At 45.3% G+C, this 24,775-nt stretch overlaps 1 protein-coding gene across 1 annotated transcript in view; it reads right to left on the minus strand.

The window, feature by feature from the left end:
• The window catches only part of RPH3A (rabphilin 3A), a 1,088,002-nt gene that overhangs the window by 434,656 nt on the left and 628,571 nt on the right, over positions 1 to 24,775 (minus strand). The window contains exon 5 of the mRNA XM_078667417.1: positions 22,651 to 22,737. Within this exon, the coding sequence (XP_078523543.1) occupies positions 22,651 to 22,737 (87 nt within the window). The remainder of the gene's footprint in view (positions 1 to 22,650; positions 22,738 to 24,775) is intronic.

A 24,775-nucleotide genomic window follows, 5' to 3' on the forward strand; every position in this document is an offset into this window, starting at 1 on the left:
CATAGGGGGGTGGCGCTCATGTTCCGCGCTGCGCTGCACTTCCAACCCATTGATATGCGCAGTGATAAGGATGGCCGCTGGTTGATGGTGAAAGGTCTGGTCCTGGGTAGGCTGAGTACGTTTGTGGTGACTTATATGCCCAATACGGGTCAAAATCAGTTTCTACAAGGTCTATTGCAGAGAGTGGGTGACTTTGCTGAGGGCCACCTGTTCCTCCTGGGGGACTTTAACCTGGTATGGGACAAGGATATGGATAGTTCTGGGCCCCATAGAGCTGACACGGGGGTGTTCTCTGCTTCCTCGCAGCAGTTGGTGGGGGAGCAGGGGTTGGTTGATGGCTGGCGCTTTTTCCATCCTACCACTCGGGACTACACCTTTTTTTCGCATGTACACCACTCTTACTCACGATTGGACCACATTTTCCTTAGCCAGGCCCTTAGGGGGGACGTTGTCGATGCTGCCATTCTTCCACTTTCAGTGTCTGACCACAGTCTGCTGGTGCTTAGCCTTCGTTGGTTGTCGGCCAGAGACGGTCATCGGAAATGGTATTTCCCGGCCTCTGTGTTGAGAGATGACGCCTCTAATAAGGCATTGCGGAGGGCCATCAGAGAGTTTTTTTAACTTAATCCCGCGTCCGACACCTCGTGGTCCAATACATGGGACGCCTTTAAAGCGTCTGTCAGGGGCACGTGCCTGGGCCTCAATGCTAACCTCAACAGGTTGCGGCGCAAGGACCGAGAGGAATTAGAATTCGAACTAGCGAGCCTTGAACAGGCTCATAAGCTCAAACCTTCGAGGGTGACCCTCCGACCCCTGACCGCGGTCAGGGGCAAATTGAGAGCACACTACAACAATAGGGCCGAACTGACGATGTTGAGGCTGGGTCGGCAATCCTACTCTAGTGGGAACAAGGTGGGACGGCACCTGGCGCGTCAGTTGAGGGACAGGCGGGAATGTGAGTACATCGGGGGAATTCGGGACGCTACGGGTGAGGAGCAACATAGGGATGAGGCGAAAGCAGCCATCTTTGGCCGCTTCTATGCGGACCTCTACACGGGGGACAGGTTACATGCGGATGCGCAGAAGGAATATTTGCGGCGTTTACCCCTGCCCCAGTTATCCAAAGAATGGAATGAGTTGCTGGGGGGGCCGATTGTCAGGGAAGAGGTACTAGAGGCTATCAAGAGGTTAAAACTACACAAGGCACCTGGGCCAGACGGCTTTACTGCCGCTTTTTATAAAACATACGCCGCTGACATATGCGATTTCTTGGTATCCCTCTTCAATGACATGGCGGAGTCTGGATCTTCAACCGGCTCCTTGGCGGAGGCGGTGATCACGGTTCTGCTGAAGCCGGGGAAAGACCCCACCCAGTGTGCTTCGTATCGCCCCATAGCACTCCTCAACATCGATGCTAAACTATATTCGGCGATCCTAGCGCATAGGTTGCAGGATCTGATGCCGGCGATTATTCAGCCTGACCAGTCTGGATTTATCAAGGGGCGTCAAACCCATGATAATACGCGCAGGGTGGTACATCTAATGGAAAAAGCCAACCGGTTCCACATACCGGTAGTTCTGGTGGGGCTGGATGCCGAAAAGGCTTTCGATCGTGTGGACTGGAGCTTCCTGTTTCATACGATGGTAGCCTTTGGCTTCTCGGAGAGGTTTATCACCATGGTGAGGGCTAACTTCTCCAACCCTCGGTCTCGCGTAGCTGTGAATGGTCACATGTCGGCGTTTTTTCCGCACTCTAGAGGCACTAGACAGGGTTGCCCTCTTTCACCGCTCCTGTTCGCGCTCAGCATTGAACCCTTGGCTGTGGCAGTGCGGGAGCGGGAGGGGATCCGGGGCATTCCGTTCACAGGAGAGCAACATAAAATCACGCTGTTCGCGGACGACATTCTCTTCTCCGTGGCGGACCCAGAACGCTCATTACCGTGCATCACGGAGACCCTGAGGCATTATGAAGAGGTGGCCGGATTCAAGGTGAACTATAGCAAGTCACATATTTTGAATCTTACCCTCTCACGATCCGAGATGGAACGCGTGCGCCCTCTGACGCCTCTGGCCTGGGCCGATACCTCAATTGTCTATCTGGGGGTCCACTTGACTCAGACTGTGGACAAACTATTCTCAGCCAACTTCCCTCCCGTGTTGGCGAAGACTCGAGCTCAACTGGAGAGATGGAAACCTAAGTTCCTGTCATGGCTGGGTAGGATGATCCACGCTGTAAAGATGGTCCTCCTCCCTAAATTCCTGTATTTATTTCAGGCCTTGCCCATACCTCTAGACGGTGACTACTTTCGGCGTCTCAGGACGCAGATCCTGCGATTTGTATGGCAAGGGGGCCGTGCGCGTCTTTCTTTTTCAGTATTGCGTCGGACGAAATCCGAGGGTGGCGTGGGACTGCTTGACATGCAGCTTTATTATAAAGCGGCGCAATTGAGGGTCCTGGTGGAGTGGTCGCAGCAAACGTCTGAAAAACATTGGCTTCACATGGACCGGAGTGTGGCAGGCAGGTCAATCTGGGACCTGGCATGGAAGCCAAAGAAAGACCGCCCCCTGAACGCCTATATTAGTACTCCTACGGGAACCACGCTAAAGGTGTGGGATACCCTGGCATCGGACGACCGCTGGACTACGTTCCCCTCACCGTTCACCCCTGTGCATTTTAACCCGGCTTTCCCCCCGGCGTCTCAGGAGGGGGCTTTTGACGCTTGGAGAGTGGGTGGCTGCAGAGCGTTGACTCACCTGTTCCATGGTCAGGAACCCCTCACATTCGCTAACTGCATGAGGGATTATGGGATCCCCCAGTCTGACCGATATCGCCATGTACAGTTGCTCCATTGGGCCACGTCACCAGGTGTACTGGAGGCGGCCACGAGACCTCCATCGCCTTTCGAGGCCTTTATATTGCGGACGTCCGTCATGAAAGGCGTCATCTCGTTTCTATACCAGCTCCTGCTTAAATCAACGGTATCGCCCAGGCCACGATACATGGAGCATTGGGAAGAAATGATAGGGAGAGATATCTCCGACAGTGAATGGTCGGCGCTGTGGCGGGACCTGACGGCATTTAACCACTCGCTCCATCTAAGGGAAGCTCACCTCAAGACACTGATGCAATGGTACTTGTGTCCTACCAGGCTCCACCGCTATTATCCGGCCGTCTCCGACAAATGTTGGAGGGGTTGTGGGCTCCTCGGGGATTTCCAGCATATCTGGTGGGACTGCCCAGTGATTCGGCCATATTGGGAGGAAATCCTCTCGCACATCAGGGACATTCTTCAGTATCCTATTGAGGACTCTATGGCCTCAGTCTTATTGGGCCTGCGTGACCCCGGCCTTGAACATCAGACACTGGCAGACAAGAAAATCTGGTGGCTTTGTATTGGAGCTGCGAAGATTACACTGGCTGCTGCATGGAAAAAGAAGGAGGCACCGGCAGTCTCATTGTGGCACGCTAGACTCTGGAAGCTTCTAAGCTTGGAAAGAATGGCGGACATCTTCCTCGATAATTTCAAAAACTTCCAGTTTCAGTGGGGTCCACTGGTCGCATTCCTCTCTAAAGGCCTACCATCCGCTGTTTGTCCCTCGTCTCTGCGGTCACTGCACCTGTTTCAGGTTTAGTGATATGGATGGAATGTATGCTGGTGTGAATGTAGTCGCCGCCATGGGGGGAGGGGGAGGGAGGAAGGGGGGGAGTTTCTCTCATTTATGGTTCATGGTTTACTGAGATACATATAGACGAGGCCAACGCCTGTGCGATTCTTCTATGACGGACCACGGGAGGGTCAGACTCCTGCTTGAACTATCCAACGCACGAACCCGCAGACAGATGCACGGAACTGGTCATTGAGTCCTGAGACATGCTTATGGGTTCCGTTATGCTTATGTTGCCTCCTAAAGCTTCTTGCGCCTTGTGGCCTGTATGACACCTCGGTAACCTGCATGTGTTGTTTTACTTTTCTCAAACTACAAATACAAATTTTATTAAAAAAAAAATGACTTTCCATCAACACGCCAACTCAGTGGTCTCCTCATCTTTCCACATCCTAAAGAGGATAAAAAAACTGATTCCATATCTCCCTTCCTCCGCGGGTAAAACTCTTATCAGCACTCTGGTCTTCTCCAGAACAGATTACTGTAACGCCCTTTTGCTCAATGCCCAAGAAAAGGTCCTCAACAGACTGCAGACGGTTCAAAATGCCTCAGCCAGGACCTTACTGAACATTCCCAAGTTTGCATCCATCTCCCCGTTTGTTAGACAGCTGCATTGGCTCCCAGTGAGAAACCGGACCAAATTTAAAGCTTTATGCATTGCCTATAAAGCTATTAACAATCTAGGTTCATCATACCTAAAAATAGCATTCAGCCCGCTTGAACACTCAAGAACCTTGCGCTCCTCTTCTGCTCACCTGCTAAAGGTTCCGCGGACAAGAAAAGCCAACTGGGGAGACAGATGCTTTACCATCGCAACAGCCAAGCTCTGGAACACTCTACACCTTCATATCAAAACAGCTCCCACGCTGATCAATTTCAGGAAAAAGCTTAAAACATGGTTGTTTTCAACATAAATCCTTTTTTATACAATGAGATTTCTGTTAATTTAGCGCCGAGACACCCCTAGGGGTATTTGCGCGCTTTAAAAATCGCATAAATAAATAAACAAATAAATAAGTGGTAAAAAATTATGTAGAAAGCACCTGGACCATGTAATGTTGCTCAGTCTGAGCTACATATTCCAAATAAAGTTCGAACTTAGAAAGTGCTCAAGGGTTTGTGAATCAGACTGGGATATGGAAACCTTCCCTTGCAGAAACATAGCTACAATTTACAATCAGTGGGGTTCTCCTAAATATTATTGTGGTACATTAAAACAATTATAAACAAATGAAATTACATGTATGTAACCTAATCACTGTACTTGTTAAGTGCGCGCGTGAGAGGGGAAGCAGGAGGTGAGCCCGAGAGTGGTGCGTGCCCAGTCTGTTCATTTTCAAGCACTGCACTCGTGCTTGTGGCAGGCCCCTGCTCGCTCCTGCAAGGTGGATGCCGCCACAAGCACGGGTGTGTGCTTCCAAAAAGAGAAGAGCGACGGCTAAAGGTCCTCCTATGCAGCACATGCGTGCTATGTAGGCAAAACCTAAAAAGAGGGAGTGAGAAGGAAGGTAGAGAGAAAGCGATTAGAGAGAGAAGAAGATAACATTGATGGATGGAGAGAGATAGATAGCCTGAGGAGACAAAGGAAAAGGGGCTGGTTTAAGCATTTATCCAGGGTTGGTTTTAGTTTGCCAATACGGCCCTGCTTGTCCAATGGACAGAGAGGCATGGCAGAAACAAGTCTGATATTATTATTATATAGTCTAGGAATACACCAAGAACAAGTTTGCGCACAGCTTTATAATACCACACCCGCCCACGCGCTTTTCTTCATTGGTGGAAATCTATAATGTTTACAATTACGCAGTCAGAGACAGGCTGCTGGCTTCCTGACTTTGTAGGATACTGTAGATTCCCCATTTTTTTATGTGCGTGACTGTAAACACTTTGTGACGTAAGAAAGGAAAAGTAAAGGACGAGTTTAAAAGTAACGTGATTGCATGTGGTTTTGCTGCAATAATGCTGTCCTTTGAAAAAATATTTTATTTACAAAATGTATGATTTGCATTAGCTGTAACGGAAGTCGTACTCCTCCACGATCCTCATATGTGTTTTTTGAAATCACTGAAGTACATACAGAAACTGAAAATATTACACTGATGGGCCGTCAGTTGCACGAGTAATTAATATGTTGTTTAAACCCCTGATGAGTAAGGTAAATAAGTGATATACCACATGCTCCGTCCTACTGTCCATCCCACATGGATGGAGCGCTGATACTTTTCAGACACTCACCCACCAATCACAGATCTGACCAGGTGGCAGCCAATATGTTGACAAAGAATACTTGGTAGACCTAGAGGTGTGCAGTACATCTACTCTGGCCATTGATAGCACTGCCCCAGGTACACCAGGTACATGGGAAGGTAGGCAAGCTCTGTTATTTGGAGATTTAATGTGATTACTTATTTTCAAAAGAAGTAAAAGACCTCAACTTTACACACAAATAGTAGCAAACGATTTCTGAACAATTAATGTAAAAAAAGGCGATGGTTATCCATGTGAATGATATAGTTCCTGTTTAAATTTGACGTGTTTTACTTAATCTTGTATTCCCTAGAGTGCTAGGTACTTCCAAGATTGTGTGTGTCTGTATTTTTTCGTGTACCAGAGTACTCGTGTACTGAGTAGCTTCTAGGTGTTTATAACTACTACGATTGAGAGCTCTGCAGTTCAGTGCGAGTTTCCCAGTGTCGACGGGTCAAAAAAGGTGTTCAGAATACATGGAAATCCAATCCGTGGCCACTTGCAGAGAGCACAGAGCAATGGTCATGTATCCAGTTGTAATTGTAATTCTGTGCAAATATGTGTGAAGGACAGGACAGGACTGCGAATGCAAACCAGCCCTGGCAATTAAGTTGCACCGGCCGTGCGTGGGCGGTTGCTGGTGTGAAGCACAGCTGCTGCTGCTTTGGGTACAAGGGGCTGATATTGCAGCCCCACTGTCCCAAAAACAGCCCCACTCGTCAAAAACTGGCCCCCACCCTTCCGGTACACCGGGGAAACGCCAGTGCCCACTACCGTCAGTCCTGCCCTGGCGATAGTAAAAGAAAATACAGTGCTTACAGCTGATTCAGTGCATTTTGTGTTTAGGGGTGGGGAAGTGAAGGAGATGTGTTCAGAACTGAAAACTCCAGCGACAGCTAAATAAATATGTGACTTTTATGGACTCACTAGGCCTAAAAGTTAATATCAAAAAAACTTTTACAATGACCATCGGACCAAGGCCAGGAGTCTCCAAGCCCATACTCATCAACAACAGCAGACTAGAAAAAACATCGGTGTACCCATACTTGGGCATTCTAGTGGATGACACAATGACTTGGCGCAAGGCAGTGGAAGCCAGAAATCTTAACTTTCGCCGTGCTGTATCAGCATTAAGTGCTTTTTCAAGGAAACTAGACAAACCAGCCCCAGCGGAACTGTTAACGATATACTACGCAAAATGCCACAGTGTGGCCACCTACGGAGCAGGCATTTGGGGCTATGGGTGTATCGATCAACTCCAGGTTACCGAGAACGCCTTTATTAAATACATCCTAGCTCTCCCCCAAAGCTCCCTGATCCTAGCCTCGCATCGGGAGCTTGGTATGGAATATATCTTTGACACCATACGATGCCAGCCCATCCTACTGTGGCAGCGTATATGGTGTAACCCTGAAAGTCACATCACCCGTTCCCTCATTACTGACTGTCTTTGCCTAGCGTACTGGAGGAAAATACCGTGGCTTAATTACATCCACAAATTCTTTCTAGATCTTGACTGTGAGCACTACTTCCTCGAACCCCCCTCAATTGAAGACATCTCGAAAAAACAGCTGAAGGAATTATGTATGGGCCATTTAAGGGAACTCCGCAATCAAGCTGAGATTACCAAAACACAAAATGAAAAAACTTGTATATTGCAGACAGGGAAACTCATTCAGCCGTACCTGACATATTTCCTGTCAAACTACGAAAAGTTTTTAATTACAAGACTCCGGTTTGATCTCTTTTTCCGTCTGGTCTCATTCCCAGAAACGAAGAACTGGTCCCGAAATCTGACGAGCTGTCCTTGCGATGGAGTTTCTGTACAATCCACGATACATGTCGTCCTTTTTTGCAAATACTACAGACTAGCAAGAAAAACATGGATTTTTCCCATCCTCCGATCAAACGGTCTTAGACAATCATATCCAGCACTCTCCCATTTACAATCCCCGAAATCCCTGTATGAAGCCAAATTGATAGCGACTTTTCTTAAAATAGTAATATCAATCCGTCGTAAAGTTTCCTCCTAAATCTGTATCCATTCCAAAATGTAGAAACAGCACCCCATTTTTGAAATTCCTTTTCTTGTACAGAGTTGCAAGTTCTCTGATCTAATGCTTACTGATTTTTATCCTTCTGATTTATGTTTAACTTCTCTTTTTAAGATGTACTTTTTATGATTATATAAACCTATAATCGAATAAAAGTTGATGAAATGAAATGAAATGAAAAGAGAGCGCTGAAGGGGAAAGAGATAAGATGTAAGATATAAAGAAGGGCGAGATATGGAGAAAAAAGGGGATAGATATCTAGCACAGTATGAGGATAACAGGGTTGATGGACACACTCCACGGGCCTCAGCAATGTTTAATTCACAGTTTCAAATTTCAGGATTGACCCATTTAATCATTAATTATTTACAACAAAATTGTTATTGATTTTATCTAGTTTTAAGTGTATGTCAGTTGTTGTGTTTTATCTGGATGCAATAACAGAAAGCTCAAAGAGGAACCAAAATAATGGTCAGGCGGCACACTACGAGAATCACAAATGTAGTTTATGAATTTAAGCCACACCCTTAATTACACAGGCCATGCCTCTTTTAGAAACGCTCCTTCCACACTTTGTGCATCCAACATAAAGCCCTGTGTCTAAGTGCAGGAAGTGACATTCTTTGTATGAGCATTACATCCGAAAATGCTTGTTTTCTCTTGATACTGACTTTTCATTAGGTGAATAAAGATATTCTTGGAGAAATTGGCATATTAGTTGTTTAAGTATGAAGGCATACAAGGTCCTCGTTTCTGATGCACACATGTTTTTTTTAGCACACTGAAGTTGGACTTCCTTTTTCAGGAGTGTGGTACCAATGAGGTCCTTAATGCAAAAAGTTCTAGTGAACTGTGCATAGGAAGAGATGCTACACTGATACAAGCATGTGTGCTAGCATTCTGTGAAGCTTTGAGAGGGACATCTTCTGCTATATTGATGCAAGTGCCTCCAAGTGAGAGACCTAGGTAAGGATCCATGGCCGCTCTCAGATCTGAGATTCACGAGCAGTGTTTGTCAAATTCTAAAAAAAAAAGCAGCAGAGATTATTGCTTGGGGTTATTCCTCAACTTTGATGTTGGTCTCTGCTGTTGCCAGAGTGTTAGGCAAGTTGTTCCAATCTCTCACAGGTGTTCGGGAAGCCTATATCAATGAGCATGTCAAATCCATGTGATGCGCACATGTTGTCATCCCTCAAATCCCATAATGAGGTGCATGTGTTACCAAAGGGATTTAAAGAGTGCATGAGTGCAGCATGGATTGTACCTGTGCACATTGTGCACACACTTGCTGCACTTGGGCACCACTCTAGCATGCTGGGGATAAGAATCCGTATTCCGTTAGATAGGAACAGTTGTTCAAACGTACACATGTTGCACCAGAGGAGAGCTAATTATGAAACATTAAAAGAGATAGCACAGAGAGGCGCCACCTCTCTTTTTCCAATTCTTTTCTTGATCAATCATGTCCTAGCAGCAAACATGGGAAAAAGGAACAGTAGTTCAAGCCTCCAGCAAAATTCTGCTTTGATGCCACTCTCCCTCCTCAGCCCCATCAGTTGGTAATCATCTTTATGCAAAAGAGGAGTGAGTGAAACCTTTATTTCAGACAGCGCAGAGCTTTTAGTTGAGGCAGCTAAAGTCAGAACAAAGACTCTTGCAGGTGTGTTCTTTTTTGCATGCTATGTAGAAACTGAACGCTCTCTTCTGTTCCAAGCAATGGAATCTTTCTTCCTCTTTCGAGGGATAAGGCAGGGGAAAAGAATGGTGGAAGAGTAATGAATTGTCCAGCTGGGTCCTGAGCATCCACTTGTTTGGAAAGAAAGTGGTGTAAGTCGGCTAAACAGTGAGAGCTTGACGCTCACTAACCCCACAAGCTGACATTATTGCAATGAGAAAAAACATCTTCAGGGTCAGTAAATGAAGGGGACAACTGTGCTGTGGTTCACAAGGGCTATATATAAAAAAAAACATAGTTGAGGTTTCACTGTGGCATCACAAAAGTGTTTTTTTTAAATATTTTTATTAGCTTTTCCGCAAAAAACAATATCTTAGCAAAGCAGTAATAGAAAGGAAATTCAAGACTCCCCCCCCCCCACCCTCCCCCACCCCTCGCAGCCAATAAAAGCCAGTGGCACAGGTACAAAGAAACACCAAAGAAAGACCAAAAAAAAAAAAAGAAAGAATATAGTAACAGAGCAATGTACCTAAAAAGGTATTGTAGGCTTCTAATAACCCTACTATGTCTCTTGGTCCCCCTGCCCTTGTTGATCAATCCATTTGGAGAATGCCCCCCAAACTTCAAGCCCAGTCCTCCTTTTCCTTCGTCCTTTCTTGGCCTATACAGCTTTTTCTAGATGGTATGTAGCAACTAATCTAGCCAGCCATTGTGCGTAGGAGGGAGACTCAGAGTCTAGCCATCCGGAGGAAACGCAGATCCTCCAAACTGCCATTGCAATAAAAATCAGCCCTTCCTCCTTTACTCTTGAAGAGTCATTTGTGTTCCCAAAACAATGGTCATAGGATTTAAGATGATTGGTTGGTTTGTTATTTCACCAAGTATGTTCTGTATTCTGAGTAGGGTGCAATCAATAGTTGGGCAAGTTGCAAATATATGTATAGAGTCCGCCCCTACCTCGGAACAACGTGGGCATAATGTTCCTCCCCCAGATCCCCACTTGAGGGTTTTGCTAGGTGTCATATAAAGAAAAAATATGTTTTTAAAATGTTGTGCCTGTAGTTTGGCAGAAATTAGGATTTGTTGTGATAGCCGCAAGGAATTATAAAAAACACTTTGAGGGGAGTCAAGTTTGGTGTGCCATTTAGTAGCAATAGATTCTAGGTCATCTGGGGATTCTTTATTTAATATTTGATAGATACTTCCAATGCGAGCAGTGGTAGTATTCCGGAGAGTATTCATAAACTCAACCTCAGCAAATCCGCTGGCTCCTCCCACTTTCCTAGAGAGGTAGTCGTAAATAGCCATGTATTTAAATAGATCTTGACTTTTTAATTTAAATCTAGTCTGTAAAGTCGAAAAGGATTCGATCCCCCTAGCTTTTATAAGGTCCCCTAGTTTTATTATCCCTGCTCTATACCATTCAGACAGGTAGGATGAACTAAATATAGCAGGTAGGTTGTTGTTGTTGATTATAGGGGAGTAAAAGTTAAGTGTACCGATTCCAAGGATTCTCCGGACATGGAGAAAAACTTTGTAAGAGTTCATTAGCGTCTTAAATTTAACGCAATTGTAGTATCCATAAGTTGTTTCACGGATTAAGCAGCTCCAGTGTTGTTCCCCTAACAAGGACCGAAAGGGGGTAGGGTAAAGACGGTTCAGATCCGCAGGTGGATTCTCTTAGTAGAACTGAACTATATTGTAGAACTGCCGCCCAATAATATATGGTGATGTTAGGAAAGGCCCATCCCCCTTTATCTTTTGGTAGCGTGAGATGTTTTAATGCACGTCTGGGCTGAGCGTATGCCCAAATAAATTGGGTGAAAATTTGTTGAAATTTAAGAAGGTCTTTTTTACTGCACTCAAGGGGTATGCAACGAAAAAAATAAAGTAGCTTAGGAAATAAGTCATTTTGATGACGTTACACCTGCCAACCAGCGTTAGGTGTAAATTATCAATTTGTTTTAATGCCTTCTTTGTCTGGACAGCAAGGGGAGTCAAATTGGCTGTGACTATTTCCTCTAGCCTAGGTGAAACCAGTACGCCCAGATATTTGGCCTTTGGCACCACTCTAGCGTCAATCCAGGTGATTTTGTTGTTTACTAGAATCTGCGTTTTGTTCTTATTTAGGGCATACCCGGATAATCTCCCAAATTTGTGGGCCTCACTTTCTAGTGCCCGTGTGGAATTGGCAGGGTCTGGAGTGGTAATGGCGAGATCGTCAGCGTAAGCCAGTATTTTACAACTGTTTTGGAAATATATTAATGGAGAGATGTTATGATTTTTCTTTATTTGCTTGATGAGGGGGTCTAGGTAGAGAGCGAACAGTAAGGGGGAGCAGGGGCAGCCCTGCCTGGTGCCTCGTGAGATTTTAAAGGGCTCCGTCAATTGTCCATTTATGGTGACACTAGCAGTTGGGTTGTAATAAAGTGCCTGCGTCGCCTGCATGAACCTGCCCCCGAACCTCATACTGTCCATTACCCTCCAAAGGAATCGCCATGAGACCCAATCAAATGCCTTTTCGGCATCGAGTAATATGAGTGACATTGGGTCTCAGGCTACTTGGGCAGCAACAAACAGAGTAATAACTCTCCTGACGTGTTTGGTGGTCCCCTTCTTGGGTATAAAACCATGCTGCCATTCTGAGACAAGGGGTTCCACTATTAGGGATATTCTGGAGGCTAATACCTTAGAAAATATTTTAGAATCACAATTGATAAGAGTTATTGGTCTATAAGAACTCATGTCTAGTGGAGATTGATCCTTTTTTGGAAAAATTGAGATTCTAGCGCTGGACCAGGAGGCTGGGGGAGAGGCTCCGCTGAAGATGGATGTAATTACCTCTGTAAATATGACCTTGATTTGATTGGCAAAGATTTTAAAGAATTCAACGGGAATGCCGTCAGGGCCAGAAGTCTTCCGATCTGGGAGACTTTTGAGGGCATCCAGGATTTCTTCCCATGTAGGGGTAAGGTCCAGAAGCTGACTATCCTCTAAGCTAAGCTGACTTAGTTCAATCTCACTGAGATAGCCAAGGATCTCTCTATCTAGGGCATCGGCCGTGAAGCAGCTTTCTTCCTTGTATAGTTTGGCATAGAACTCCTGGAACCCATGCCGGATAAGACTAGGATCCGTAACCTCTATACCTGAAGAAAGTCTGATTGTATGGATTTCACTGGAGGTAGTTTGTTGTCTCGTCCTGACAGCTAAATGGTGCCCAATGTTGTCACTACACTCATAGGTCTTCTCCCTTGCCGCTGCCCACTTAGCCGCAATTTTTTCCATAAACACCGCCCCTATTTCCGCCCTGGCCAAAACTGCTTCTTGCTGGACTGGCTGGCAATCTAATCCTGCATGGATTGCTTGGGTTAGCTTTATTTCTATATCTTTGTAGTTTTTCTTGGAGATTCTTGACCTGATTTTTTCCGCTCTATTTTTCTGGATGGAAAACCTGAGGGTCTCACCTCTGATCCCTGCCTTTAAGGTGTCCCAGACTGTCATTTGGGAAGCGGAACCAATATTTATCTCCAAGAACTCCTGGATCCATCCTTGCATGTGATTAATATAGCTCGAATCGTACAATAAAGCTTTCTCAAAGCTCCACCTGGAAGCCTCTCTAGATTGCCCAAACTCCTTTATGGTGAAAATAAGAGGATTATGATCGGACATAAAACGGGGTGCGGTATCTATAGTAAAGCTGGTGGCCAATGATGCAGAAACAAAGAAGTAGTCCAGTCTAACCAGTACTTGATGCGGGCAGAGTAAAAAGTATACCCAGGTTGTAAAGGGTTTTTACTCGCCCAGCTGTCTATCAGTCCATGAGTCTGGATAAGATTGGTAAGGGCTTGAAAGACTTGGGGCTTCCTTCCTTTGTATCTCCAGGTTGTGTTAGTAGCCCAGTCACCAGGTAGGTGTATATTAAAGTCCCCACATAGCACTATCGAGGTGGGCCAGTGTGCTAATTCGCTGGATACTTGATTAATGACCCCAGGATCATCAGCATTGCTCCCATATAATGAACTAAGGGTAAAAAAAAAATTGTTAGGGAGTTGAATCTGAGTGATGGCCCACCTCCCTAGTGAATCTGATTTGGTATATGGACTACTGATAGCGAGTCTTCTGTCAGTTAAGATTCCTACTCCCTTTGTTTTGGCTCCTTGTGTGGTAGCCCCCACTACTTTAAACCCTAATGTGTTTAATAGGTGTACCTGGGACTGTTCTACATGGGTTTCCTGTAGGCATATGATGTTCCCCCCAAGTGTCCGCAAGCCCATAGCCACCTTTTGTCTCTTTGACGCGTCATTCAAGCCACAAACGTTGAGTGAGACAATTCGTAATGGTTCTAACCTAGCCATCTAAAGGGTACACCGATGCCCGTTTAAATTCCATGAGAAAAAAAATGAAACAAATCTAACCGTAAAGGTTTGTGTATGTGTGTGTGTAAAATTAGTACCTGTGTGCGCTTCCTGTGACCCTGCCCACCTCTCCCGCCCCTCCCCCCGAACCCCTCCCCCCACCCACCCCCCCTTTATGTGAGCAATCAGGCCAAGCCTGAATGATGGTGGTCAGTCATAAGCCACAGCCACGAGCCACGCCAGACGCTTAAAAAATAGGAATACATAACTCTAGTCATGTGGACGGCCATTAGACCTGTCTTTCGTGACCTTGTACCTTCCGTGTTTTAATCAAGTGCTTGATTTAAATGAATAGGTGCATAATTTGTTTTGTGTTACAATCCTCCCCCTATTCCTTTCACCCCCCCTTCCTCACAGAGGAGTCAAAGTTCTGAGAGGAAGTAAAAGATGAGAAAGGAAGAAAAAAAAAAAAAAAAGAAAAAAAGGGGAAGGCAAGAGAAAATATACCCAAAGGTATATGCATACACAATAGAGATTATATCGGTCAGTGATTTTCCTCCCTTCTAAGAGAAAGAGATAGCATCAGAGTAGCATCAGAGTAGAATCAGGGTAGCCAATCAGGTCATTATGTCCCTTTGTGTCCTTTCTTGAGTTTAATCACTTCCAAATACTCTTTGTCTTTAATTTCTGATGTAAAGACCTTGGTAGTGCCATGCAGGATAACCTTCAGCCTAGCTGGGTTCATGAGATACACCTCCGCGCCTAGTTGTTGTCGCAGGTGCCATCTGCGCTCGACAGTCTGGTGGCAAAAGTCCGGTTTGGAGAAAAAGGTAATCCCATGAGCCCCTTTTTTTGAGTTGGGGCGAGCCTTGTCATACACCAGTTGCCTCAGGAGAAAATTACCAAAATATACAAGGAAGACCCGAGGCTGAACTTCAGTCACATTGCCATTATTGTATTGCCTTTTCTGAAAGAAGGGAAACCGATGAGCTCGCTGCACTTCGCGATCCCAATTCCAGTCAGTATGCTCTGGGAAAGAGTCTTGCAGTAGTTTGACAATGAACTGCCTTGGGTCTTCCCCCTCCTTTCCTTCTGGAATCCCCAGCAGGCGCAGGTTATTCCGGTGTTGCCGGTTTTCATGCTCCTCCATTTTCACCATCAGATCCGTAAGGCATGCGGAGTTGGAATCAGTTGCCTGTTTGGTTGCCACTGCTTCGGTTTCCAGTTGCTCCGTCCTAGTCTTGACCATGCCCACTCGCTCGCTGATATCTGTACACATTTTATTCAGCCGTCTGAGACCGCCCTGTAATTTCTTTGCTGCGTTCTTGGCAGCTCGATTCTCACCTCTCACCTCCTCCTGGAAGTCTTTAATCGAGGTGAGTATGGCGGCAAGTGAGGGCTCCATTGACTCATTAACTTTGGTTTGTAGCTTTCTTGGGCTACTCCACTGTGTTTGTGATTGCGATTGGATCGGTTCATCTTCTTCTAGATGATAGGACATCTGCGAATCCGAATAGTCCCATTTAAGCTGACTTCTCCGTTTGATCTTATTCCTTGATTTTTTAGGGTGGACGTCCGTGCCAGTATTATCACGGGAGGCCTCACTTTCCTCTTCGCTAGCACTGTTAGTATTGTCTTCATCTTCTTCCATCTCCCCTTCCCCTGATGAGCTCGGGGTACTATCTGAGACCGAGTAAAAATCCTCCTGACCAATCTCTGGAGTCCAAGGGGCAGTGGTGCCAGGAGGAACTTCCAGGCCTCGGATGACTGCTTCCGTCCCTGTGGGGAGGTCCCTGATATCGAGGTTCTCAGAAGGTGTACATAGGGTGTTACCGATATTTCCTTCATTTGATTCCAGGTGTTCACTCTCAGTGGGAAGTGGGGTTAAGAGGATTGGGGGCTCAGAAGAGCCAAGTGCGTGGTCATGTTCTTCGGCTGGGGTGTGTGGTGAGAGAGAGGGCTCGGCTGAGCTGTGCTGATTGGCCGGTAGGCTGGGGAGGCATCCAGGCTGGGGGGGGCTTTACAGGCATCCAGACCGCCAGCAGGGGTTTGACTGATGTTGCCACTAGCACTGTCCTGCTGAGAAGAGGCATCAGCTATATTAAGACTTTGCGTTTCTCTTGTGCTGCTTTTATCAATGGCAGCCTGATTTTTAGCCACTAAGAAGATCTTAGCAGGAAGAGGGTGTGTTGGGCCAGCATCTTTACTGTCTTTTTTAATATCTTTATTAAAAGCCCCTGTCCCTGTCTGACCAGTGTCTTTTTTCCCCACTGACCTCACTGACCTGTTTAGGCTTGGTCTTGGTCTTGCCTGTGTCTTCTCCTGCAGAGGGATCCTTCCCTGCAATGGGTGTCTTTGCCTTTAGGCCTTTCTTAATTCCGCGGTGACTCATTCTTTTCACTCTGCTGCCCTCGTCAAATCTAAGTCTCTCCGATATTCGGCACTGCCCCCAGAGTCCGCACAACGCCGTCAGCACCACTTCCGCCAGGGGCAAAGAACCCAGAACTCGAAGGCACACCACCCTCCACTCAACACAGCGCCCCCCCGCCAGTCCGCCCAAGCGCTTGCTGGGCTTCCATGTCCTGTGTCCGCAGTACACGCAAACCGTGTGTAATGGTAAGTCCTCCAATCTAACTGCCGAGAAAACCAGCAAGTCCGCAAGGCAGTCCTCCTTCCCCAAACACCTCTGCACTGTCTCGATAAGTGCCCCGAGCGGCCCGTCAGCTCCGAGCAGGTCCCGCTGCGTCCTCCGCTGCCTCGAGATTCTGTGCACCTGGGATCCGAGCATCACTAATGCGTGCGCAGGGCAGGTAGCCGATCACTCGAGGTCCGGTGGCTGGCGTGCCGGCCGTGAGCACGGGCTTACGCTGACTCCATCTTGCTCAGCGCCTCATCTGAACTATGGTAGTCTTGATCAAAAAAGTGTTTGGGGGAATCAATTGGACCAAACCTTTCCATAAACACATCACAATGCATAATGTTGAAGGTGGGCAGTTGGTCAGGCAACCTCCAGCAAGCCAACAGGGTTTACAAATAACCCTTAACAATGCCCACTGCAAGTCATTGCTGGGCTAAAGACAAAACAAAAAGTAGCACATCTGAGAGTTTGACCTGTAACAGGTTTGTATAATGTTTTTTAAGATATTGAAACCACTGGAAAAAAACACCAGAATTTACCATAAATAGAAACAGAAAACAGGAAAGCCTACATATACAACACCAAGATACTTACTTTTCTCAGTGTCTTGTGTGAATGCATTTCATGGAAGGATGCCAGGATAACATCCACTACCTCTGCAGGGAAGTCACAACCAGCCAACTGCAGTCACTTTATCTCCATGCATGGAGGTGTCAATGGCACAGGACTGGGTACAAGGCTGTAGATTAATAGGAGTACAGATGCTCATGCCCAGAGTTCTGGCTGTAGCTGCCATTGGAGGTCTGCTAAGAATCACGGGTGAGCCTGGCTGCTCTGGAGTTTGAAGAGTCCTTCAAGTGGCTCATGATCAGGGAAATGACTTGACTATTAAGCCAGTTCCAGAGGTGAAGAACCTCCTAGCACAGGACCCAGGACCCCACACTACACTGCTTGTTGCAGTATGACATGGTGGTAGTGTTTTTCGGGAGAACCTGAACCAGCCTCCCCCTTGATGGACAGCAGGAAGGCATTTAACACCAAGCAAATTGTCCCCAATTCCAAATGGTTGATGTGGAGGCAGGTCTCCATCAGAGATCAGAGTCCTCTGATCTCCACCTCTATCAGATAATCTGTCCAACCCAGTAGTTATTCATCCATTATCACTGTCGGCTCTCAATGGGGTAACAAGAGGGGTCTGCAGCTGGTCCAATTGTGGCCAAGCAGCCAGCACAGAAGATCTTTTGCAGTCACCTCTGACACCCAGATGAAATCCAATAGGTTCCCCTGGTGATCAGTCCACTGAGACTTCAGATCCTCCTGCAGAGCCTGTATATGCCATCTGACATGGTAGATAAGCAAGACTCAGGATGACCAAGGCCAAGAAGCTGCAAAACCATCCTTACTGAGATCAAAGTTGAGGTTGAAACATTGTGATTGTAGACCAAATATCCTGGACTTGTTGGTCTGGAGGAAAAGCTTGAAATGCACTACTTCCAGGATGGCTCAGATGAAGGTGGGGCTCTGTCAAGGAGTTAGGTATGACTTTGGCACATTGATTGTGGGCCCCAAAGATATAAGGAGGTTCCTCATCATATGGGGGTGGCCAGTGACTGACTCAGGCAAGCCCGCCTTCAGCAGCTAGTAAACAAAGTAAGGGACGATTAGTATTTCAACCTCTGAGCATACACTGATAAACACCACCATCACCTTCGTGAACACTCAAGAAGCAATGGTGTTGCCAAAAGGGAGCATGCCAAACTGAAAGTGCTCATTGGCCCACCTTGAACCACAGATAGTACATATAGACTTACAGGATGAGAAAATAGAAATAAGTGTACTGCAGGTCCACCAGCACCATCCAGTCTACTGGGTCCAGGGTAGAGAGAACCTGGGGTAGAATGTGCATCTTGAATTTGTCTTTCCGCAGGAAGAAGTTGAGAGGGTGAAGACCTAGAATGAGGCAAAGGCCTCAGCCCAATTTGGCACCAGGATATATCGAGACCAACAACCATTTCCAATTTCTGAGGCTAGAACCTTTTCTGTGACTCCTTAGACCAAAGAGCCTTGACGCCCTGCAGCAAAATTGACAAATGGTCCTTTGAGAGCCACTCTGATGAAGGTGGAATAGACAGCAGGATGAAAAGAAATGGCAGGGCGTAGCCTTGTTGTATTTTCTGCAGGATCCACATGATGGACATTATTATTTGCCACTCAGAGAATAATGAGTGACCCTGCCTCCCACAGTGTGGCATGTGCCGCTAAGGCAAGACTATTGCAGCTTTGAGGCTGTTGCCATATAGGATGGGGACTGAAAATTTTATTGAACCTTCTCAAAAGACATTGGCTGCTAGTTCCCCCTGGGTGGCCTTGAAAGGAAAAGGGGTACCTGCTGCTGCTATGGACCATTGTCTGAATGTGAAACCCCAAGAAATGCTTCAAAAGGGGTACAGTTGTCAGGAGTATTGCCTTGCAGGCAAAGAAAGGCAAAAGGAGTGCACAGTTGCTCTACTATCTTTAACCCCTTCCATGCTGATGACTGCCCCCGTCCATCATGCAACACGGTGAGCATGTGCTGATGACGGCTGGGGGCCGTCATGAACCCGCCAACTCTTCAGAAGTGCCGCAAAGGCGCAGAATCGCGGCCGCGCCCAAGGGGTTAAAGCATTCGATGGCAGAGCCAGCCTTCTCAATAAAGTAACAAGACCTGTCCAAGGGCATATCCATAAGTGATGCTTATCACCTGAAACTCCTGTAGCTCTATCAACATGTGGCTTCACAGCACCCATGCGTGTGCCCGCTTCTCATCTTAGCTGCTCAGTTGCGTCTAGTCTGAATCAGATGGCTTATTTGGCCGCATCCTGGCCATCCTGAATGGTCTGCGCCTGGAATGGGGCTTCTGGAAAGGTTTGGTCCACAATGTTCTATTAGGCATGGGAGTAGTGTCCCAGCAAGCAGCTGGCATTAATGGGTCTGAGGGCCAGGCTGTTCGAAGAGAACATTCTCTCTTTGAAATTTCTCCATTCTCTTTGGCTCCGTATCTGGTCGGATGGTAGGGAAGGAGTTTGGGTTGACCCTGCTGGCGGAGGCCTCTACCACCAGGGTTTCTGGAGTAGGATGCTCTGTCAAAATGCCGGGTTGAATGGAGCTGGCCTGTAGTGACATGCCATTTGTCTGCTGACTGGATGGCAAGTCCATGAGGGTGTAATAAGCACCTCATTAAAAGGAAGCAGAAGTTCTGATGATTGCTGCTGTGGTTGCAAACCCTCCATAAACGCATGTTTTTACTTCAAATGAAGGATATTCCAGGTCTAACAACTCAGCTGCCCTTCTAATGAGCATGGCCTCTTGAAGGTCCATGTACAGATTGAAAGAGCCTAAACATGTGCCTTAAAACATACCACCACTAAAGGAAAACCTGCCTGGGCTTAAGACATGAAAATCTGCATTTAAAAAAGTGACACGCAGGCATTTTGTGCTACAAAGTGAAAACATGAGCTTTGAAATTTATATGTTTTAGTCAGACGCTTTTCATTTAGCAATTTATGTAACCCATGTGCAAGCAATTCATAGCTTGATTTAAACGTTTAGTTAGATTTTTTTCTCACTATGAAAATGTGATTCCCACTTGTGAAAGTGTTAAAATGTGCATCAGTAGATTAAAAGTTGTATTAGAATTAGCACTACATTTTATAATGTAGAAAACATAAATAGCTAGTCATTCAGGTCTTGCTCTGTGAGATTCTGTTGGCCTTTAGGATAAGCAAAGGAATTTTTCTCTCTCTTTGTGAAGAAAAACTGGCATAATTTACAGCTGTGACCTCGGTTGGAACTTATCTCTGTAGTTGCTATAAGGTTTAAACAAAGCCACATTTAATTCTTTGCTTTAATGAGAATAGAAAACACACATATTTTAAAAGTGCATTACCATGTTTGATGTTTCTTGCTTAACTTAGAAGGTTATTTTGCGGCTCATGTTATGTGTTGAGTTAGAAATGAAATTTCTTTTTTTTAAAGGAATGTTAGGAGATGAAGTTGTATAAGATGCAGAATGTGCCCTGTGAAGGATCTTCGCCTGACAGAGATGACATATGAAATCTGCCGATGGGTGGAGGCATCCTTTTGGAGAATGCTGGATTCCAGTTGGAGGAAGACAAAGTCACGCTACATGCTTTGTAACATTATTCTTTGATAAACATGTTCCTAGTTAGGAATTTCAGAACACTTTTCCGAAAACTTGCAGGAACTCTTTTAGAGCCCTTTGAGAGAGACAGACAGATTTAGAGAGGCAAGGCTGCAGAGGAGTTTCCGACTCCTACCCAGAATTGGAGGGAGGAGAGCAGAAGTGATTTGCAGATGCAGGGAAGGAGAGGGCAGAACTTGAAGGAGAGGAGAACAGAGGCAGACATAGGCATATTAAATGTAGGTTTAATTTCATTCTGACTTTATTAACATCCCAAAGCTATGTGCTTTGACTAACTGGCTTTGTCATGGCTGGTTTGCTCTATGTATTATTTCTCTTCATGGGAGATTCTGCAATTATTAATGATTGATATAGCTTAAATGCAAAGCTCACTCTTGCTTCTTAAATCCTTCATAGGTTCTGACTGACATCATTTGTTCCTCATTGTCTTAGAATAGGAATTCTTTCCTTTATTGAACGCACTGAATGCAAATTATGATGCTTGTACTTACTTAATTTTTTTGTTATGAATTCTGTAACGTGATTGATACCTGGCTACTGAATGAAGAGTCAGAGATTCTTAAATTTGATTGGAAAATAATTCCCTTTAAAACTACTCAACTTTCATTGTTGGCTAAAATGTTTATTTGCATGTTAATAATTGCTCATGTTTATGTAGGAGCTCTCTGGTCATAAATGGTGGCAAAGGTCTATCGACCTTAAGCGGAAACAAGGGTAACGGTAATCAGAGGTAATGGTGCCACATTTCCTAGATTTTCCAAAGAGAGATTACCATGGGATTTCCGCTCCAACAAGGTTATCATCATATTGTGGGGGAAAATAATCCTTACCATCCCCATCAACACCAGATATAGGTTGGCTTTGGCCATAGTCCAACCCAAAACAATGTTGATTTGGGTGACTTCTAGGGCGAGGAATTGTCTTATCTGAGTTAGAAGGGATGGCCGTGAGGTGTATTGAACTCACATGCAGATTCATCCCAGGTTGGGATGGATTTGTTCCCAAATCGTACAGCACTACAGGTTCGATGTCCGCCAGAGTGGGAGCCTGTTCCACATGCCAGGAACCAGCATGGATCGAGGCACTGGGTCTAGAATAAGCTCTGGATTTGGAGCTGAACCCAAAGTGGGTTCAGAAGGAATAATTGACAACAAGGGCTGACCCACCAGCAGTAACCTGGTTGGTGGCTCTGGTGCATCCTTAGTACGGTGCCGAAGATGAAAAGCACACCATCTTTAAACAATTCGCTCTGTTGTGGTTACAACAATGGGCCTGGAATCTCAAATTACATAGGAATTAGTTGCAGAACCGGTTCCTCAGTGGGAGACCAGGAAAGAGAATGCGGGACTGAAATGTCCTTATGACTCCTCCGTGGGAGAATGGAAAGGCTGGGATGAGGTTGGCTCTGACGCATTGTGCTTTTTTCGACTAGGACTTACACAAAGACTTGGAATGTGACAAATACCTATTGCGGGACCATTTCAGAGAATGGTCCAAGCTCTAAACTCCGAGTGGAAATGGCCTTTATATGATTTCTGGTAATGTTTGGTGATGTACAGCTTGGCTTCAGGATCGCGGATCTCCTTCAGATTCACCAAGGCACATTCCCTGCACGATTCAGATTCATGGGCCAACCCCACACATCAGTGGTTTACCTTGTGGGGATATGCAACAGACATTTGTTTACAAAAGTCCATCTGATACTTTTGCAACTAGATTATCTGCACCATACATGCTTCTATCTGCCAAGACACCTTGACCGCAAAAGACACTGCAATTTGTTCCAATTTGCAAGGTAAAGTGATAGAACTTACCTCTCTTTGTTCACTACAGATTTTGCACAACCAAACAGAATGGGGACGGTTATTTGGAGTCTCAACTCCACACTTTTTGCAAACATTCTGTAAAAGAATAACATTTTGAATGCAGGTGTTAATGTCAATTGTTGGTCAGTCACATTTTAACATCACAAAAGTCATTCAGAAAACAGATTTTCGTGTTCAATACTTTTATCATGCTTTTTCAACATTAGGACAAATGAATCACAGTATTTGGAAAATCATGGAATTACATAGGTTAGATGTTCACAGTACAAAGTAAAGGTCTAAAGCAATTAACAATCACCTTTATACTTAAAAAAAACACTGCCTTATGGGGTTGGAATTAACATGATGGTTGAACAGCCTTTACAACGAAACTTTTACAATGCACTACCATTACGACGCAACTTTTACAACGCAAACTATTACAACGCATAGCGCTTGGGGGAGCTCTAGGATAGGGAATAGGTTTAATGTACTATCCAACACCTTCCCTACTATCCACAGGGACTGGAGTTGGAATAGTAAATTAAACTATTCACTATCCAGCGCCCAAAAGCATTATGCGTTGTAATGGTATGCGTTGTAAAAATTGCGATGTAAAGGTAGGCGTTGTAAAAGTATGCGTTGTAACGTCATACATCCAACATGATGTCCTAGCTTGAAAATACTTAAAGCAACATTCAGGCAAACCCGCACATGTAACATAACATGAAGTATCTCACTAAATACAGAAACATTTATGATGACCAGACTTAAAACTAAAGAAGTAACATGATCATGAGCTTCCCTACTAAGGAGATGTCCTATCACAACAGCCAACCTCAATTTTATAAATAGGAGCTTGTGGAGTCTAGTTCACAATCCAAATGGTTTGTGGTCAGGGTTGCCTATCAACTAGGATGTTTTCTCTACATAACGCGTTGCTGCCTCTTTAATGAGCCTCCATTTTCACTTTTACTTTTCTTTACGGTTCTTTTTTCTTCATTTATTTGTTTTGATTGTCTTAGAAGAGATTCCTTTTGCCCTGAGTGCCCCTATCTCTCTATGCTCCTGACCTTTGAGGTACTGGAAGAACGAATAGGCAACTGAGTATGTCACGTGATATGAGCCTGCTGTTTCCGCTCTCACTGCATGTCTTTTCTCTCTCCTTGAGTATGGGGGAGGGGAACGGTCAATGCTCCTGGTGCCATGTGAAGGATCCCTCCGACATGGCCATATAGTGATGTCAAGTGACTCCTTTGGGATGGCAGCTGGGGAGATTTTTGATCCCTGGGATGCAGCATAAATGAAGGGTGCAGTGTCACTGGTGCATCATCAGTCCCTTTCATTCTTCTTCTCAACTCTCCCTGCTTGCTCAATGGCTTAAGAAGGGAGGTGAAGCAGTCTGTGATTGGTGAGACACCTACCCAGTTTAGTGGTGCCATGTTTAGTGGTGCCATTCCTTGGGTGCCATTTATCATTGGCACCCAAGGAAAGAAATTGCTATCTATCTCTCCTCTGTAAAGCAGTCTGGTTCAAATACAACATGGCAGCCCTCCCCAAAATCAGTGTCCCTCATTCTCTGAGGTTGCCTTGGCCCACGTAAAACTGGCCTCCACTCTCTAAAATCTTCAGAGGGGTCTACTGGTAGGCAATAGAGACAGACAGGCAGACATATATTATTTCTACCAAGCAAAAGCTTCTATTTAAGTAGACTGGGTTGCACACAGGAGAGCTACATAGAGACATTTTGAGAAGCTTGACTTAGATGTTGCATCATTAAAATAGTGCAGCACTGAAACCAAATTCCCAAATTAGCTGTCATTATCACATAACTCTTCCAAAGTGTCAGTATTTGACGCTTGCTTTACTTTTCTCTGAAAATAAAATTCACCAGAATTAACCTCTGATAACCATTCTTACTTATCAGTGAAACCATTTTTAGTAAGGATCAGAAAAAAATTAAAAGATTACATGTTTTCAATCTGGGGATAGCGAATCTAAGTTTTTCTGCTTATGCTAACAATATTGGAGGTATATCTCAAATCATTATTCTACATTGCCAGGTTATACATTAAATGCTAGTTAGAATGTTCAGGAAGATACATTTGCCTTAGTTACATAATATGGGATTATA

Source organism: Lissotriton helveticus, chromosome 11 (genome assembly GCF_964261635.1).
Source record: "Lissotriton helveticus chromosome 11, aLisHel1.1, whole genome shotgun sequence".
NCBI classification, from domain to species: Eukaryota; Metazoa; Chordata; class Amphibia; order Caudata; family Salamandridae; genus Lissotriton; species Lissotriton helveticus.